This window comes from Phyllosticta citribraziliensis, assembly GCF_038025025.1.
Source record: "Phyllosticta citribraziliensis strain CPC 17464 chromosome Unknown J3D65scaffold_4, whole genome shotgun sequence".
Lineage (NCBI taxonomy): Eukaryota > Fungi > Ascomycota > Dothideomycetes > Botryosphaeriales > Phyllostictaceae > Phyllosticta > Phyllosticta citribraziliensis.
The window spans coordinates 506,847-522,743 of record NW_027117341.1 but is presented as its reverse complement, the minus strand read 5'-3'; the positions used below and the strand labels follow the sequence as shown (position 1 = coordinate 522,743).

The following is a 15,897-nucleotide window of genomic DNA, read 5'->3' as shown; positions in this document are numbered from 1 at the left end:
AACGACAGGGAGAGTCTGCCACTCGTTAGCATAAGCTTCTCGTGAGCAGTAGGCATGCAAGCGAAAAGCTCAAGAGCGGAGCCACAGTCGTGAATGACGTGCGGGCACCTGATGGGGGATCAAGCGCAAGAAACTAACCGAGGGGACTGTCGGCGAGCCAACTGTTGAAGAGGTGACCAGAAGGGAGTAAGTAACACCCAAAGGATTTCAAGGGCTCGAGCGAGGAGGGAGGTGGTGATGCTGAGGTCGGTTGGTTTGATGGGCGAGAGAGGGCTGGAACATGCGTCCCCACTGACAGAGCCAAATCTTGGGTGTCGTGATGGAACACGTCGTGTAGTGATCGGTGAGCTTGATGCGTTGAAGGCGTCGAGGTTCCTCAGAAATCATGCGGGCTGTTAGGCGAAAGCTCGCCAAATCTTGGGGCAGCAGATCAGGCGGCTTTGTTGTTGTTGTTCAGACGCGCCCGCGTGCGGTGCCGATATCCCACATGCTTCCCAAACGACGCAACGCCGACGCCTCAGGCATCTTCTCCGTGGCTGTCAAACTCTGCTTGTTTGCCTCTTTCTACCGCCCTCAAACTTCTTTGCCAGTGAAAATTTCAGCAACCATCTACGAGACAAACCTCAAAGCCACCAGTCCAGCTTGAAGTTATTTCAAGACTCCGCTACAACTGCTGACCATGAGTGACTCGATCAACGTGAAAGGTATATTACTAGAGCCAATGGTTGCCGACCCAAGCATCTGAGCGCTGAAATCTACCCGCATTCAGGTCAGCAAGGCTCCCACTTCGATGAGATCTACGCCCAATGATCTAGCGTTTACACCAACATGCAAGATGTAGACCCCGATCCATTTGTGCTCGCAATTTGCCACTTTGCCTGCATGTACGGATACCGCTTCAAGGATATCGAAAAGACCAATGTCGACGAGTGAGTCTTTGCTTATTTTGTCTTCTCGGCCATGGTCTGCGACATTGACGGCGACGACATCGCCTATCCGTTCTGGCACACACGATGGAGAAAATTCGACGGGCTGCTGGCTACGGAAACGAGCATACCACCGAGGGGAACAGCCTCTCCTCCCGAGCCAGTCTTCTCGTCAGACTCACTGCCTGAGCTCAGGGCTTCCTTGTTGCCGCTGTCGTGTTGATCCTGCTCTTGTTCCTGGATGCGTGCTTTGTATCGTCGGCGAGCTCGCGGGCCCATTTGGGCTCTTCTTTTGCCTTTATTTCTGGCCTTTTGTTGCTCCATCATCCCTTCAGAGTACTTCTGGGGTCTGGAATCTGGGTCCTGGGCTCTGAGGGGATACTTCGAGTGTTTGAAGGGGTTTGAGGGTGCTGAGAATGGTGGTGAGACGTGTGGTGGATTGTCGGAGAGCGAGAAAGACTGTAAACCAAAAGGCCCTTCAATTGGAAGTTGCCCGCAGAGGTATCCGCCGGCAGATGATTCGGTTGACGTGAGGAGAGTGGTGCCAGGTTGTGTGAGGTGGGTCGTGGGTGGCGACGTGACTTCTCCTCTTGGTAGCGCCTTCCTCCTCCGGGTCCTGCTCTGTCACTGGCACACAGCCTCTGCCCATGTGCCTCATACCTCCCACACTCCACTCCATTTCCTCCTCCACTCCACTCTCCACCCCTCTTCTCCGCTTCATCAAGCCGCTGTCTGTTCCACTCTGACCTCTTCGCCCCCGCCTTCGAATCCCATTTGCAATCATGACGAGGAGCAAACCAGACCGCAGAGGAAGCCACCGTGCTCGTGTCCGCGCCAGGCGGGAGCAGTATCCCGACCAGCCAGAGAAATGGCTGAAACCAGTCCGCAATGCGCGTCGACCATCACAGAAGAAGCGAAGAGCCAAAAAGGAACGCGAGTGAGTATGCCCTCAATACCTCTGGGCTTTGAGACTTTGAGAGCCAACCAACCACTCCTATTTCTCGATCTTTTGGCGTCATTGACATCTCGAATGCCTCCCCCCCTCCTTCGTACCTCTCTCGAGGTTGCACTGGCTTGGTTCATATCTTTGTACTGACAGACTTGTTTCAGGGCTGCTGCTGCTGCCGAATTCTCGGCGACGACGAGGAAAGCTACGAGGAAGATTCTGAAGATGATACCAGCATGACGGCAGACAATGTCGACGACGACAACGACACGAAAACAGCCCGCCACCTCGAGTTGTCCGGCATGGAACCTGAGCGATTGAAGGCAATCTTCGTGGGCCTCGTCGCCGAGAAAATCAAAGACCTGGACCAGGAAACTTTAATCAGCGAGATCTTGAAGATTGAAGGCAAATGACGATCTCTGGGATATGGCGTCAAATGAACGCCACAAACAAATACCCAAACACCCGGCCACCTGGATGAGGGTCTCTTACCGAAACATGTTCCGCCCTGATCATGAACAACTTGCCTTAACATTGGCTATACGGGACTACCACACGATTTATCTTGCTACGCAGATAGAGGTCATCAAAAAATGATTTCAAATGGAGTGATTTCCTTGGCACTTCGTGTTCATCTCACCGGAAGCACATGAAGATGCCTTCAGTTGCCAAAGATTCTTGAAGCGTCGACGAAGGTGGAGGAAAGCGGGATTGGCGACTTACCACTTCCAGGCTTACAACCACGGGAGCATGAATGATGCGCTGGGAACCACCGCAGCGGGCAATCAGCGAGATCTATTTGGGTGGTTTCTTTGTCTATGTTCTCCTCCGTCTCTTCTCCACTTGCATTGCCTGTTTGTTCGCCAGCTTATTTCCTCGCCGCCTTTCCTTTTCTTTGTCATTCGTCGCGCTGGCCTTAGGTCTAGCATCTGACGGTTTGTCGGTCTTCTTTATGCCATCAACACATTCAGCCAGTCCACAAACTGCATGTCAACAAGCGACTGGTATCTGCGCGAGTTAGAGGTTCAGCAAAAGGTGTAGTGAGTAGTTTAGGCCCAGCAAGATACCCAATCAGGCAATAGTTTTGCAACTTCCCACGTCCAGAGACTTTGGTGCAAGTATTGACGTTGAAGGGCGGTCAAAATTCTTGAGAGCGAGAATCAATCTCCCTGCCGCCCAAATTTTCGAAGCTGTTGTAGCATGTCCCAGCGACGCTTTTGAAAATGGCGTTCAAGCGAATTCTCTGGGGCGCAATTCCATGTCCCAAAGCCCAAGATGACTTCGAAATGAGCTGGCCCTGGATGTTTCTGGACATTCAGCGAAAACAGTGGAATTCTCTGACCCGAGTGATAATCTTCCAGGTAGAAAAGGGCTGCAATCAAGAGCGGCACGCAAGATGCAAGCCTGCCGACAAGAAGGGGATTCAGGAGGAGTCGGATTCAACAGCCATCGAGGGGCCTTCCGTCAATCCAACATGATTTGAGCCGCCTGTCTCCTCTGGTCACAAAAATGGTCGTCCATATGGTGCCATCAAGCCACACAAGGCTGTGGCGAATACTCTGCATAACCCCGTTCCAAATGCGAGAGCGAAACAAAGCGGACGTGTGTATTCTCTCGCATCTCTTCTGTTTGTGAGATGACAGAGCCTCGGTTTCGCTACTCTGTCGCTGTGCTGAGTGATACGGCGTCGGTGCGGGCTCGGCCCGGAGAGTGAGCACCGGGGAGTGGCTCTGTGGCGCTGGTGCTTATACACGTACTCTCCTTCTGACCAGATTATGCGGCTTCTGATAAGTCAGGCCTGGATTTTTCTTGTTCGCTAATACATAACCCTGCTTCCTTCGCAACAACGTCAGCGTGGCAAACCCAGGCAACAATCATTTAAGCACCTTAGAGATTGTTGCAATCTTCAGCTGGACAGGTAAAGTGCTGAGCAAAGAAGCCCGTGAGCAAAATTCCCGTGCCATCTTGGCGTGTCGAATCGCTTCGTTGCTTCGCTCGGACTCGGATGAGGCTCTGCAAATGCTTCGGCTTTCCTGCATGTTTTGAACAGGCCGCTGAAATGGAGAGCGCTTTTACTTACACCTGTTGACTTGAAGTTCCGCAAATGCAGTGTTATCTGACAATTGCCAGAGTTCGCGCCATAGCCAAGATTCTTCGCGACTTGGCTTCACTTGCAGTGCAGAGTAGCCAGCTGTGCATGGATTCAGTTCCTGCCTTCGAGAAGCTTCTCCTTCACTCTGAGTGTTGGATCCCGCCGGAGCCACTCGGAGTTGGAGAGAAGCGAGAAAGGAAGTTTCGGGCGACCTTCAGCCGCATTTATCATTGGTCAGATGCTTGGATACTGCTGACGAGACAGGTAGACAACGCCATTGCGATTGAAAGGTGGATCCAATAGGAGAAAACGCGCACTACAGCTGGGACGGACGTTGAGCCCAGGCCAGCGCACTCCGTGCAGATGATGAGTTTTAAGCGAATTCTTGTAACGGACTGCGCCTCGAGCAGAACGTAATTACCGTCGCACAGTAATCGAACTGGGTGCTGTTCACACCTTGCTTGCCACTGCTCCGTCTGCTTCGGCCGCGGCAAGACTTGGTAACGCAGCCTGTCTCCATGTGGCTTTCGCCCTACCCGCTACAGGTGTCTGAAATTTTGGTTCTTGGGATAAATATCAAGCCGAATCTCACCGATTTCCTCGGACAGGAGAGGAGTGGCAGACCCCCGGAAGCGCAAGCGGGCATCGAACCTATCGAAAACATTACTCCACGAGCGTGACTCAAATCTGGTATGTCAATTTCCTGTGCGTTTGTACGAACCAGGGCATTAGAGTCTAGAGTCTGGAGTCTGGTTGATTCAGTGGCATGCCGAGTGGTCTATTTGCTCTCAGACTAACTTTTTCTGGCGACGACAGTTCCGTACACATGGCTCCTGTTCCTCGCTCGCTCTCGACTGACGATGCAATCAATATTGCCGAGTTGGTGGTCTCAATCCTTGGTCTGATTACCACTGGTATTCTGGCCTCGGCATCTTTACACCTTCAGCGTCAAGCGAATCGTCAAGGCAACAAGCTCTCGCTGAAATCCTCTGAAGGTGTTGCTGATCATTGGAACTTCCCAGACAACGAACCCCATGAACTTACCACATTTTATGGGGTTGTCTGTTGAAAACGCGGAGAGAATGCCAAGGTTTATGCACCATCTCGGTCGTTTCTGAGCAGGGTGCTGAGGTGTTGACACATCTTTGAAGCGGTGTCGAGGTATTCCTGGGGCCGTGACGCATCAACGTTACAGTTCTGGGAAAGAGTTGGAAGTATGAAACGTCGAGACGAAATTATGACTTCACAGGATCAAGAGTTGAATAGCATAATCTTCACGCAATGTTGCGTCCTGCTCCGATGGAACAAGCTTTTCTCATCGCATGTCCGGTGAACATGAAGGCCGTCGTTCTAAAAACGTCCGTATGATCGCGCGCGTTTGGTGGGCTTTTCTCGTTCGTCCATGACTGCCTGTCGATCCGCGACCGAAAAATCGAACGCTGGCTGGGCGGAAAAAGCGGGAATACATCCAGGCCTTGGAAATTGTTCTGCAATACTCCAACCGCTCAATGGGCCAGCGTCTCGCTAGCCGTCTTGCGGTGGCCATGATGTGTTGGGATAATGTCGCCAACATCACGCCGGAGTAAGTCCAAGCACAAAAGGGGAGTGTCACAAAGCCAGGCAGACCTTTGGCCTGTTTATTGCTCGCTCCATTTTAATGCCAGTTGCCTCGCATCGCCTTCATGTTCGTAGGATAGAGCCATCGGCTTTGCGTTGAGATTGGCAACGGTGACTGCATGTCGTGTTTTGCGAGGCCGGTTGGGCGACAGCCGGCGATCTAGTCTGGGCATCGGACATGCCATCCAGAAGTCGAACTTGCGGGGTAATTGAGGTTCAGGACATCGGGTAAAAGGTATGTCTGAGTAGAGAGATGCTGCGCAGTCCTCGTTGGCGTAATGCCGTTGTCGTGATGTGCCTGAGAAGATTCGCTGGCGGCAGTCTCGTCACGTCCGCCGCCGAAGGAGGGTCGCTTGGGCAATGAGGCTGGTCGGGCAAAAGGATTCGACTGAGTGGGTGTCGGGAGAGGAGATGCTGACGCGGGCGAGGTGACGTTAAAGTACGTGGTTGACACCTGCCAGGCAGGGAAGCCCAAGGCTCCGGGCGCGAGGGACCCTGCCGGTCCCGCTCGGGCCGCCTCGGCTAGCCCGCGTGGCGCCGTGCACGGGCCCAGGGTCCATCTGAAATTTCAACACCATCACCTCTCGACACAACCACGCAAAACAACTGCCCCGAGGGCAAAAGATCATGTTGATGAGGACGAGACTCGAACTCGCGCGGGTTGCCCCACCAGGAATCAGATATTAAGGTAACCTTAACCTGGCGCCATAACCAACTCGGCCACCTCACCGGTGAAATCTGGGGCAGAAGCTGCTTGGGAGCAGCTGCGCTTGATTGTTGAGGTTGCAACTGAGTAAATTTCTTATGAATTGCTTGCTCCGATCCACAGTTGACTTACATTCCAGAGATTGGGGGAAAAAATCTCTTACTGCCCTTGTCAGGGGGTTTTGCGAGTAAAGTCAAAACAGGGGAAGACTCGGCAAAGCCAGACATGTTCGGTGGACGCAGCTCATGAACACACTTTCAAATTGATTCCTGACTCTCGGCAGTAAATCCAGTCGGTTTCGCAACCAAGAGACGAACCAAAACCCCATTCGGAAGCCGGGTTGCAGGCACCTCGTCACATTTCCAGGAAAAAAGACCAACCAGTCACCCTCCTTTGCTCCTTAGGGTTCTTGAGAGTCCCGAAAAGTATTGCAAAGAGATTCCTAGTAGAGGGGCAAGCACAGGGGCAAAATATTTCTGAGTGCCGAAAGAAAATATTAGGGACGAAATCTCAATCCACATATTTAATGCCAAATACTCTGAGTCTACGCTGACTTCGCACAATACACATCATCAGCCACATTTGACTTTAATCATGCTGGTCCGTAGTTTATCTATATCAAGTAGAACTTTTACTCTCATATCTCCCCTTCACTATAATCAACCCATAATGATGTATCAGTATTTTATCCACGTACTAATTACTACTCCATCTACCTAGGGGTGCGTGCGTAAGTAGTTAGGATAGAAGATTAAATAAATAATTGACTAGGCCTATTAAAAGCAGTCAATTAACTAAAATTAGTGGAGGAGAGAGACTTTAAATACATGTGTAGATGGGAGTACGTATTTTGCGAAATGACTGTGGATTCAGAACGTTTGTACTAGAGTAGTGTGGATTGAGAACACAACCCAAAATGTAAAAGTGTCGATTCGACTTTCAAGTCTGTCTACCAACGACAAACAATTTCCCTCCCATCTCACGCAATGCACCTCACAAAAACAAGAAGAGCCCCCCCCCCAAAACGCCAACCCATCAGCCAAATCCAATCCTTTTCTCACCAATCCAGTCCACCACCGCCGCCACATCCTGCCTCACCACCAGCCAAGATACTCTTCGCCTTCGCCTGCTCGCCCATGCCATTCGGCAAATGGCTCTTCTCAAACGGCTTCCGCCCCTTGACGCCCACCTTGTCCTTGCCCAACAGCTTGCGATCCAGCCCCTCATACGGATCCGTCGACTCGTCCGCGCGGACGCGCCAGCGCTCCGTACCGAGCAGGGCATCCAGCTCCTCGACCGGCGGCAGCTTGACGTAGACCCAGCCATCGGCGCGCTCTTCGACGGGGAACGTGGCAATATTGACAGCGTCGTCGTTGGCGCAGCGGCCGGCGGCCTCGCCGCCGAGCTCGTAGTTGCGCTTGTGGTACGGGCACGAGACCCAGAGCTTGTTGGTTGCGGCGTCGTCGCCGATGAGGCCGTCGGACAGCACAAAGGCGCGCTTGTGCGGGCACATCTGCTGCGTGCAGTAGTAGCGGCCCTTGACTTTGAACAGCGCCAGCTGCGTATGGCCGCGCTTGACGGCGTGCGAGTCGCCCGTGTCGACGTCGCGGAAGCGCGCGGCCTCGATGATGGGCTGCCACGCGAGGCCGCCGGTCCACTGGTGGCCGCGGAAATCTATCGTAGCGCTGTCCTTGGGCCAGGCTGTCGGCCGCGTCTGGCCGCGCTCGACGATGGGCTCGACGGGCGGCGCCACCGTGTCGGCCGTGTTGCCGAACTGCGCAAACAGCTTGCGGCGCTCCGGGTTCTTGACCACCTCGGTCCACTCGCAAAAGTAGCTCGCGACCAGATCGGCCATCTGCTTCTCCAGGTCGCCGCAGATGCCCAGCTTGTCCTCCAGCACCACCTCGCGCAGGTACTTGATGCCGCCGGGCAGGTTCTCGATCCAGCGCGCCGTGCGCTGCAGCTTGTCGGCCGTGCGGATGTAGAAGCTGAGGTAGCGGTCGAGAATCGGAATCACGTCGTCGGGCGGCACGTCTTTTGCTAGCAGCTCCGAGTGTCGCGGTTTGGCGCCGCCGTTGCCGCCGACGAAGATGTTGAACCCCTTTTCCGTCGCGATGAGGCCAAAGTCCTTGTTTTGTGCCTCGGCGCACTCGCGCACGCAGCCAGAGACGCCTCCTTTGATCTTGTGCGGCCCGCGGATGCTCTTGTATCGTTCTTCCAACCTGACGGCCATGCCCACGCTGTCGCCAATTCCGAACCGACACCATGTCGTACCGACGCAGCTCTTGACCGTCCTCAACGACTTGGCGTAGGCGTGGCCACTCTCCATGCCGCCGTCAATCAGCTCCTCCCATATGCTGATGAGGTCCTGCTTCTTGGCTCCAAACATGTCGATTCTCTGACCACCTGTAATTTTGCAGTACAGGCCATACTTTTTGGCTACCGTGCCAATGATAATGAGTTTCTCCGCTGTAATCTCGCCACCCGCCACACGGGGAACGACAGAAAACGTGCCGTTTCGCTGAATGTTGGCAAGGAACTTGTCGTTAGTGTCTTGAAGACCCCGTCGGTCATCATCGATAATGTGCTTGTTGAACAGCGACGCCAATATCGATCCGACAGTGGGTTTGCAGGCCTCGCAGCCAACCGATTCGGGATCCTTTCCACACGCCCGCATGACATCGGCAAAGCTCATGAGCTTCTTGACGTAGATAATATTGAAGAGGTCTGCGCGCGAGTACTCAAAGTGCGGGCAGAGATGGTTCTTGACTTCCTGGCCCATCGAGGACATGGTCTTGTTGAAGATGGTCTGCACGAGCGGCATGCAACCGCCGCAACCCGTCCCAGCTTTGGTGCAAGACTTGACGTCGCCGATGCTCTTGCAGGTGCCGTCTTTGACTGACTTGACGACGTCGCCTTTGAGCACGTTGTGGCAGGAGCAGATTTGCGTGTCATCGGCACTGTGAAATGTTAGCCCCTGAAGTATCAACACTGGCCAAATGCTCACAGATCATCCGCCCCGTCGTCTCCCTTGTCGGCGCCAACAATCAGCTCACTCGGTGGTATCTCGAGGGGCTTCTGATTCTTGACCAATGGGACCAACTTGACGTAGTCTTTGGTGTCGCCAATCATCATGCCACCGAGGAGATACTTGCCGTCCAAAGTGAACAAGTACTTCTTATACACCTGCTTAAACGGGTCCTTGTACGTCAGAGCCTTGACAGGCGGTGGTGCCGGACCATCAGTCAGGTTCTTCACGCGCTCCTTGGAATCAATCACGCCCTCCTTCTTGCCGCCGCCACGCCGCGCAGGCAGTTCCTTGGGACCATCCCTATCGGCGAAAAAGTCGCCAAAGCTGGCCACTTCGACGCCGAGCAGTTTGAGCTTGGTCGAAAGATCTGGTCGCTTGAACTTGCGCACCGCGTGTGCTTTTGCTTGGGTGAGGTTGAATGCGAGAACGTCGGCCATTTCCACGCCCGGCGCGATGAGCCCAAAGGTTTGGCTTTCCCAGCTGGCGCACTCGCCAATGGCGTAAATGTCTGGCGCCGAGGTCTGCAAGTCTGGCGAGACGATGATTCCGCCGCCACGATCTGCGCATTTGATGCCCGCCTTGCGAGCCAGGTCGTCGCGGGCGCGGATGCCAATCTGCAAAGATTAGAACAGTCGTCCGAGGTAGCAGCAGCGCAAGACTTACCGCAAAGCAGATGCAGGAGCAGTCCATCTCGTCGCCGTCCTCGAACTGCACGCCCTTTACTGCGTTGTTCTCGTCTGTCAAAATCTTGCCCACCCTCTTGCTCAGCAGGACGTCCAGCCCCAGCGCTCTGACCTGCTCGACCACCATGCCCCCTGCATCTCCGTCCAGTTGCCGTGACAGCACCCACCGATTCCGTTCGATCAGCTTTACTTGTGCAAACTGTTCCAAGTCCATCATGGCTTTTGCCGCTTCCAAACCCAGCAGGCCACCGCCCACCACTGCTCCCGTGGTTCCTTTTCTCGTAGCGGCGAAGTCAATCAGCCGTTGCAGGTCGTCAATCGTGCGGTACACAAAAACTCCATCGGCATCGTGTCCGGGGGTGTGGCGCGGCAGCAACGCGTCGGAGCCCGTCGCCAGGACCAGAACATCGTACGGCACAGTCTCTCGAGAAGCAGTCTTGACGGCCTTTTGCTCGTACAGGATTTCGGTCACTCTGGTGTTGACATGGTAGCTAAGTGCACCCTCGGGCATGCTCGAATACTATTCCGCAAAGTCAACAAACCAAACTGCAAAACGCAGTCAAGGGGCAACCAACTTACCCATTCACGCGGATTTAGAAACAGATTCTCAATCTGACGGTGCTGGAAGTAACTCGTCAGGCCCACCCGATTGTACGCCAGATACGGCTCTTCGCCGATGACGGTCACGTCGTACTCTCGCCGCTTGGCGTCGTATTTGAGGAGCTTTTCTCTGGGGCGAAGGCATCAGCGTGAGCGTTTCTGTTGAGATGAAGGATGCTACTCACACAAAAGCGATTCCTACCATTCCTAGACCCACCACAACGACCCTTTTCCTGCTCGTGCCGTTGGCGGTGGCATTTGAGATGCCGTTTAATTGGTTGACTTGGTCCGCCGTCTCAGCCACGCCGTTGGCCGCGGCGCCTTGGTGCTCGCCGGTGCTCATTGCGAGCGAGGTTTTCAATGCGAGATCCAGAGAATGACACTTGGACCTCCAAGTTTAGTTCGTCGCTCGTCGAAAGCAGTCAGCAGCAGCTGTGCTCAGCTAGCTACCTAGATATGCGACAGTGTTGTGCAATGACAAGGCGGAGAGCGAAACGGATGTTCGCGATTGGATGGGCGTATCACAGCTCGACGTCAGACAGCGGCGCGATAAGAGCGAACAACACCAACAGCCGATGGCAAGAACTGGCGCGTAAACGGAGCCAGAAGAGCAGAGAAGAAAAGGGCACAGCAACGAAGCCCAAACAAAAAAGCCGCGTCGTCGCAGGATAAGAGAAGCGCCTCGAGTCAAGCCCTGAGGTGAATAGAGAAGGGAGCAGTCGGAGAAGCGCCACTCGCCAGAGCAGATAGACAAACGCAGCGACGGCGGGGAGCAGGGGGTAGGTAGGCTGATGAGCCAACGGGAACGGCGCAAATGTCATACCAAGGGAGCTAGGGAGGTACCTGGCCGCTGTCCGTTTTCCTGGCCGCGCTGATTGGCTTTGATGCGTTCATGACTGGATACGTTCGATGGGAGGAGCGTCGAATGGAGCTCCGCTGCCGAGGAGCCGTGAACCGATGCTCCGGCGCCACAGCTGCAGCAGTGGTAGAGGAGATCTGAGTATTTGCTTTCTCCTAGGAGCCGAAGCATGGCGAACACCTGCTCTGACACGGCTTCTCCGCCAGCAGTGAGACAGCAGCGTCTGCAACGGCGGCCGAACGTCGTTTGTCACCGCATGCCCTGGGCAGCAAAGCAGCGCCATCGAGCATCTCCGCGCGCGAGGGCGGAAAAGGATGGCGCAGGACGGACGGACTGGACGGAGTCGACGGCAGGACAAGATTTCCGCGGAGTTGTCGCCCGCCGCGTGGCGTCTGTGCGTTATCTCTCCATCCGATCGGCACGCACGAGGGAAGAGGTTCCGCATGGGCGGGACAGGGACCTGTGGCGCAGGCATAAGCGGTAGCTGTGGCACAGGAGGGCATGGCCTTCTTCTTTTCTCTCACTTTTGAAGACGAGGGCCTTGAGCAAAAGTTACTGAATGCCGATTGCTTGAGTTCGCAAACGCCCTCACCCAGTCCCTCCCTCCCACCCACTCCCATCGCTCACCCACCAAACAGCAAACGACACTCCCAGCACACCGCCCACACCACCAACTCACACATCTCCGCGCGCACTCCTCTATTTCTTCGTTCCAAAAGTGACATCTCCTCGGACGCATGCGAGTCAATCCAAAGAACGCACGATTGGGAGCCGCGATAAGCTGCTTGATCCCTGTGCCGCATCACCGCCCGCTTCCTTGCCGTCGATCATGGCGCGCCGGAATCCTTCTCCGGGGAGCTGGGTGAAGGTTTGCTCTGGCCGTGAGAGCTGCTCGAGGGACGCTGAGAAGGTGAGAAAGATGAGAGAAGTTGCGAATGCTGGCTGCGGGTGCGTGGATGAATGGAACACAATTGGAGATTCAGTGTTCAACGTATGGTGATCGTGTAGATCAGGTAAACAAGATGCGCCGTCATCATATGGCCGTCTCGCTGTGCATGCAAAGAAATTCCCGTGTCTCAACGTGCCCATCTCGTCTCGTCTCGACACGCAGACCGAGTCGAAGAAGCCGGACACGGACCCGGACCCAGTGGCCCAAACACCAGACGCCCTGCCCTAACGCAACAATGTGAAGCAAACCCATCAGTCTATCCCATAGCCTCGCCATGCAAAACGAAACAGCGCTACTATCCACACCCTCCCTCAAAAGAACAGCAAATCGTCATCACTCCAGCCCAACTCCTTCAACCCCTTGTGCACGCTCTTCTCCATCGGCGCCGGCCCGCAAATCAGGCACATGGCGTCTTCCCTGACACCAACATGCTGTTCCAGCAGCGGCTTGCCAATTCGGCCAGTGACGCCAGACCAGCCCTCCGGCGGCTGCGTAAGCAGATACACCAAGTTGCACCTGTCCGGGTTCGCGCGGGCAAACGCGTCGAGGTCGTCCTTGCACAGAATGTCCTCGACTAGTCGATTGCCGTCGAGCACGGTGCACGACGTCGGATCCGCCGCGTCCTGCATCACGGCGCGCAGCACCTGGAAGATGGGCGTGATGCCGCTGCCGCCGCAGATCATGACGAGATGCTTGACGGCGCGCGGCGTGCCGTTCACGCTGCAGCGGCCCTGGCCGAGGTACTCGAATTTGCCAATGGGCCCTTTGAAGTCGACAAAGTGGCCCAGCGGCAGCGAGTCCATGGCCAGCGTCATCTTGCCGCCCGGCTGCGCAGCGTTCTTGAAGTAGATCTTGATCAGAATGTCGACGAAGCCGCGCCGCGTCGTCTGTGAGATGGGCGTGTAGCTGCGGATGATGGCCTCGCGCGTCACCGGGTCGCGTAGTCGTATCATCAGGTGCTGCCCCGTCGGTAGGCCTAGTGCTTGTTCTTCGTGCTCCAGCTTGTACGTGAAGATGCGCGTGTCCCACGACACCGTCGTTTTGCTGTGCAGAAAGCCTTTGCGCCAGGACTTGGGATCGAGAAAGATGGGCCGCGGTGACGAGTCTTCCTTCGGCTCGCTCTCGCCGTCTGCCAGCACCTTTTTGGATGCTTCGTCGAGGGATCCTATATGGTAGTCGGGCATCATGGCTTTTGCCGTTTCCGAGTCTGCAGGGCATTAGAGAGCTGTGGGAATAGATGGTGGTGACTTACGTATTGCCATGAATTCATCCGTACTGTCCATGCCTGCAGCAGAAATGATACTCTGCGCGCCGCCTGGATGCCCTTTCAGGAACCCCGTGCCGTCGTACACTTCCCCATTGACCACAAACCACGGCGTCTCTTCCGTGTCGTGTTTCCTCAACTCATCGACAGAAATGACGCGGTCGACCTTGTCGTTGGTCATCTTAATCTCCTTCACTTCCTCCACCAGCGGAGCTTCCGTCTCTTGGCCGCCAATCTTCTCACCCCAATACCCATTCGACAAGTCTCCTCCCTTCTTCTTGACCCTCTCCATCCAGCCACCTGGAATCAGCGCCGGCTGTGTTGGGTGCTCAAATCTCAGATAGTCGCCTTCTTTCGAGATGGCCACCCGATACCAAGGATTGTTCATCATGCCCAATACGCTCCAGTACATGTCTCTTGGCTGGACGTGCAGACTCTCGTCCATACTCCGCACGACAATGTCGCTTGCGTCCTTGAGCTCTTCAACTGGTATTTCCAAGTCCCAAAAACACCAGCAAAAGCACGTCTCGCGCCACTCCATATCGATCGTCCCACCGTAAAGCTGCATTGGTCCCGCATCGCGATATCGATCCTCGGCATAGTCAATGTGAGCCAACTTCCAACTCTTGCCCTTGTCCAAAGAGATTTCTACGCGGGTGACTCTTCTCCCTCCACCTCCATAGGCATACCCTTGGACGCGATACTTTTGCGGTGCTCCCACCAAACAGAGCTGCTCCTCGTGCGCAGGATACGCAACAGCCGAGTTGGTGTTGAGGTCGTAAATGGCATAGCGCTCGTCCTTCCACCACGAGGGATCATTGGCCGCCTCATCCGGGCTCACTGTCGTCGGCAGCACGCGATTGTCGTAAATGTGATACCAATTGTCGCTCGGCTCAGCCGTGATAATCAGCTTCTTCAACCACTTGACGCTGCGGCCGCCGATTTGCCCCGGAATCACTGCTCGCAGCGGCTTGCCGTGGTCAGGCGTCAGCGTCTCGCCATTCATCTTGTGCGCCAGCATGATGCCCCTGTTGGGATCCATGGCCCAGTTCAGCTTCACCGAGGTGCCGTAGTAGCCGTTGGGCAGCTTGTCCGCGCCCTCCATGCAGACATATCTTGCGCCTCGCAGCGGCCTGGCGCGTCGTATGACGTCCATCATTGCCACGCCGGTGAAGAGGGCGGTCGACACGCCGGCCGGACCCCAGGAGAAGCCCTTTGTTTTCCGGACGACATTTTGCTCTTTCCGCCTGTTGCCCGCGCAGACGAGCGTAATGGGATAGGTAACATTGTCATAGTCCGTGAGGAGCTCTTTCAAGGTAATGGTCAAGGGATTCTGGACTAGACCTTCAACGGTAAACTCCCAATCCGGGATCTCCTCATCCCTGACGAGCGGTACGGGACCATGGTTTCGAACGTAGAATAGCTCCGGACTGGTGAGGAATCCCTCGTTAAATAAAGCAGAAAGCGGTGCCTCGACGTTGAAGGGGTGGACTCCAGTCAGCCGGATTAACCTGGGGTCGCGGGGGACGTGTGCGTCAGGCGTCTTCTTGTCGACTTGGAGCACCTCTGTTGGCGCAGTGGACGGTGGGGGCAGCGGAAAGTCGACTGGACCCGGAGAATGATCGCCATTGATTGTCTCGGGGGGAGTAGGCGGGAATTGACCTCCATAGCTCCTCACGGGCAGTTTGTTTTCCTCTTGCGGTTGCAGACCCATCATGTGGTGTAACGGACCGGCAGAGAAGGTCAGGGTCCAAAAGGCTGCCAACCAAGGCAAGGGATAAAGGGCAAAGAAGCGGGCGAGGACAAGCGCAGCAACAAGGCAGGAAAGGAGCACGATTTTGCCATGGTTTGTGGCCGTATGAAAGGCCGGAGAAGCAGTCGACGGGGTCAGGGCCGCAGAGCACAGGCCGCGTGCCGGCACAGGTCGAGGCGAATTTCAGTTTCGTCATCTTCTTTGCTACAGGAACGATCCGGGGAAAGTGCAGAGCCGCGGAAGTGGCTTGTTCGAACAAAGGAAAGGAAAGGTTGCGGGAGCAAGGGCCTAGTGCCGCTAACCACGCTGCGCGGGTTGTTATCTCTGCGGGCGTGGTCGAATGAGCCGTGGAGCCGTTATCTTTGCCGTGGTAGAGCTTGTGAGCTTTCTCCGGGCAATCAGAACAGAACGTGAGACGGCGGCCATGAGCCATCGCAAATGTCGCCGGCGTGGTGCGACTGGACCGTCTCT

At 55.3% G+C, this 15,897-nt stretch overlaps 4 protein-coding genes and 1 non-coding gene across 5 annotated transcripts; 1 reads left to right on the top strand and 4 right to left on the bottom strand.

Moving 5' to 3' along the window:
* The first annotated feature begins 1,072 nt into the window (after nucleotides 1-1,072).
* On the top strand, nucleotides 1,073-2,210 carry J3D65DRAFT_279817 (uncharacterized protein). Its single transcript, XM_066795054.1, has one exon. The coding sequence runs from the start codon at nucleotides 1,168-1,170 to the stop codon at nucleotides 2,020-2,022; it is 855 nt and encodes a 284-aa protein (XP_066656700.1). The 5' UTR covers nucleotides 1,073-1,167; the 3' UTR covers nucleotides 2,023-2,210.
* A 4,002-nt stretch (nucleotides 2,211-6,212) lies between these two features.
* Nucleotides 6,213-6,311, bottom strand: J3D65DRAFT_t46. The gene has a single exon. It is a non-coding gene; the product is annotated as a tRNA-Leu (tRNA).
* Nucleotides 6,312-7,104: 793 nt separating this feature from the next.
* Nucleotides 7,105-11,033, bottom strand: J3D65DRAFT_279738 (uncharacterized protein). The gene is made up of 5 exons (XM_066795053.1): nucleotides 10,787-11,033; nucleotides 10,581-10,731; nucleotides 9,982-10,521; nucleotides 9,295-9,932; nucleotides 7,105-9,247 (listed from the first exon to the last, which is right to left on the bottom strand). The coding sequence occupies exons 1-5, from the start codon at nucleotides 10,942-10,944 to the stop codon at nucleotides 7,345-7,347; spliced, it is 3,390 nt and encodes a 1,129-aa protein (XP_066656699.1). The 5' UTR covers nucleotides 10,945-11,033; the 3' UTR covers nucleotides 7,105-7,344.
* J3D65DRAFT_279737 (uncharacterized protein) lies at nucleotides 11,034-11,525 on the bottom strand. Its single transcript, XM_066795052.1, has one exon. It carries the CDS (start codon nucleotides 11,420-11,422, stop codon nucleotides 11,123-11,125), a length of 300 nt encoding a protein of 99 aa, XP_066656698.1. The 5' UTR covers nucleotides 11,423-11,525; the 3' UTR covers nucleotides 11,034-11,122.
* A 1,109-nt stretch (nucleotides 11,526-12,634) lies between these two features.
* On the bottom strand, nucleotides 12,635-15,751 carry J3D65DRAFT_279619 (nitrate reductase). Its single transcript, XM_066795051.1, has 2 exons — nucleotides 13,662-15,751; nucleotides 12,635-13,616 (listed from the first exon to the last, which is right to left on the bottom strand). The coding sequence occupies exons 1-2, from the start codon at nucleotides 15,388-15,390 to the stop codon at nucleotides 12,721-12,723; spliced, it is 2,625 nt and encodes an 874-aa protein (XP_066656697.1). The 5' UTR covers nucleotides 15,391-15,751; the 3' UTR covers nucleotides 12,635-12,720.
* Between the last annotated feature and the right edge of the window lie 146 nt (nucleotides 15,752-15,897).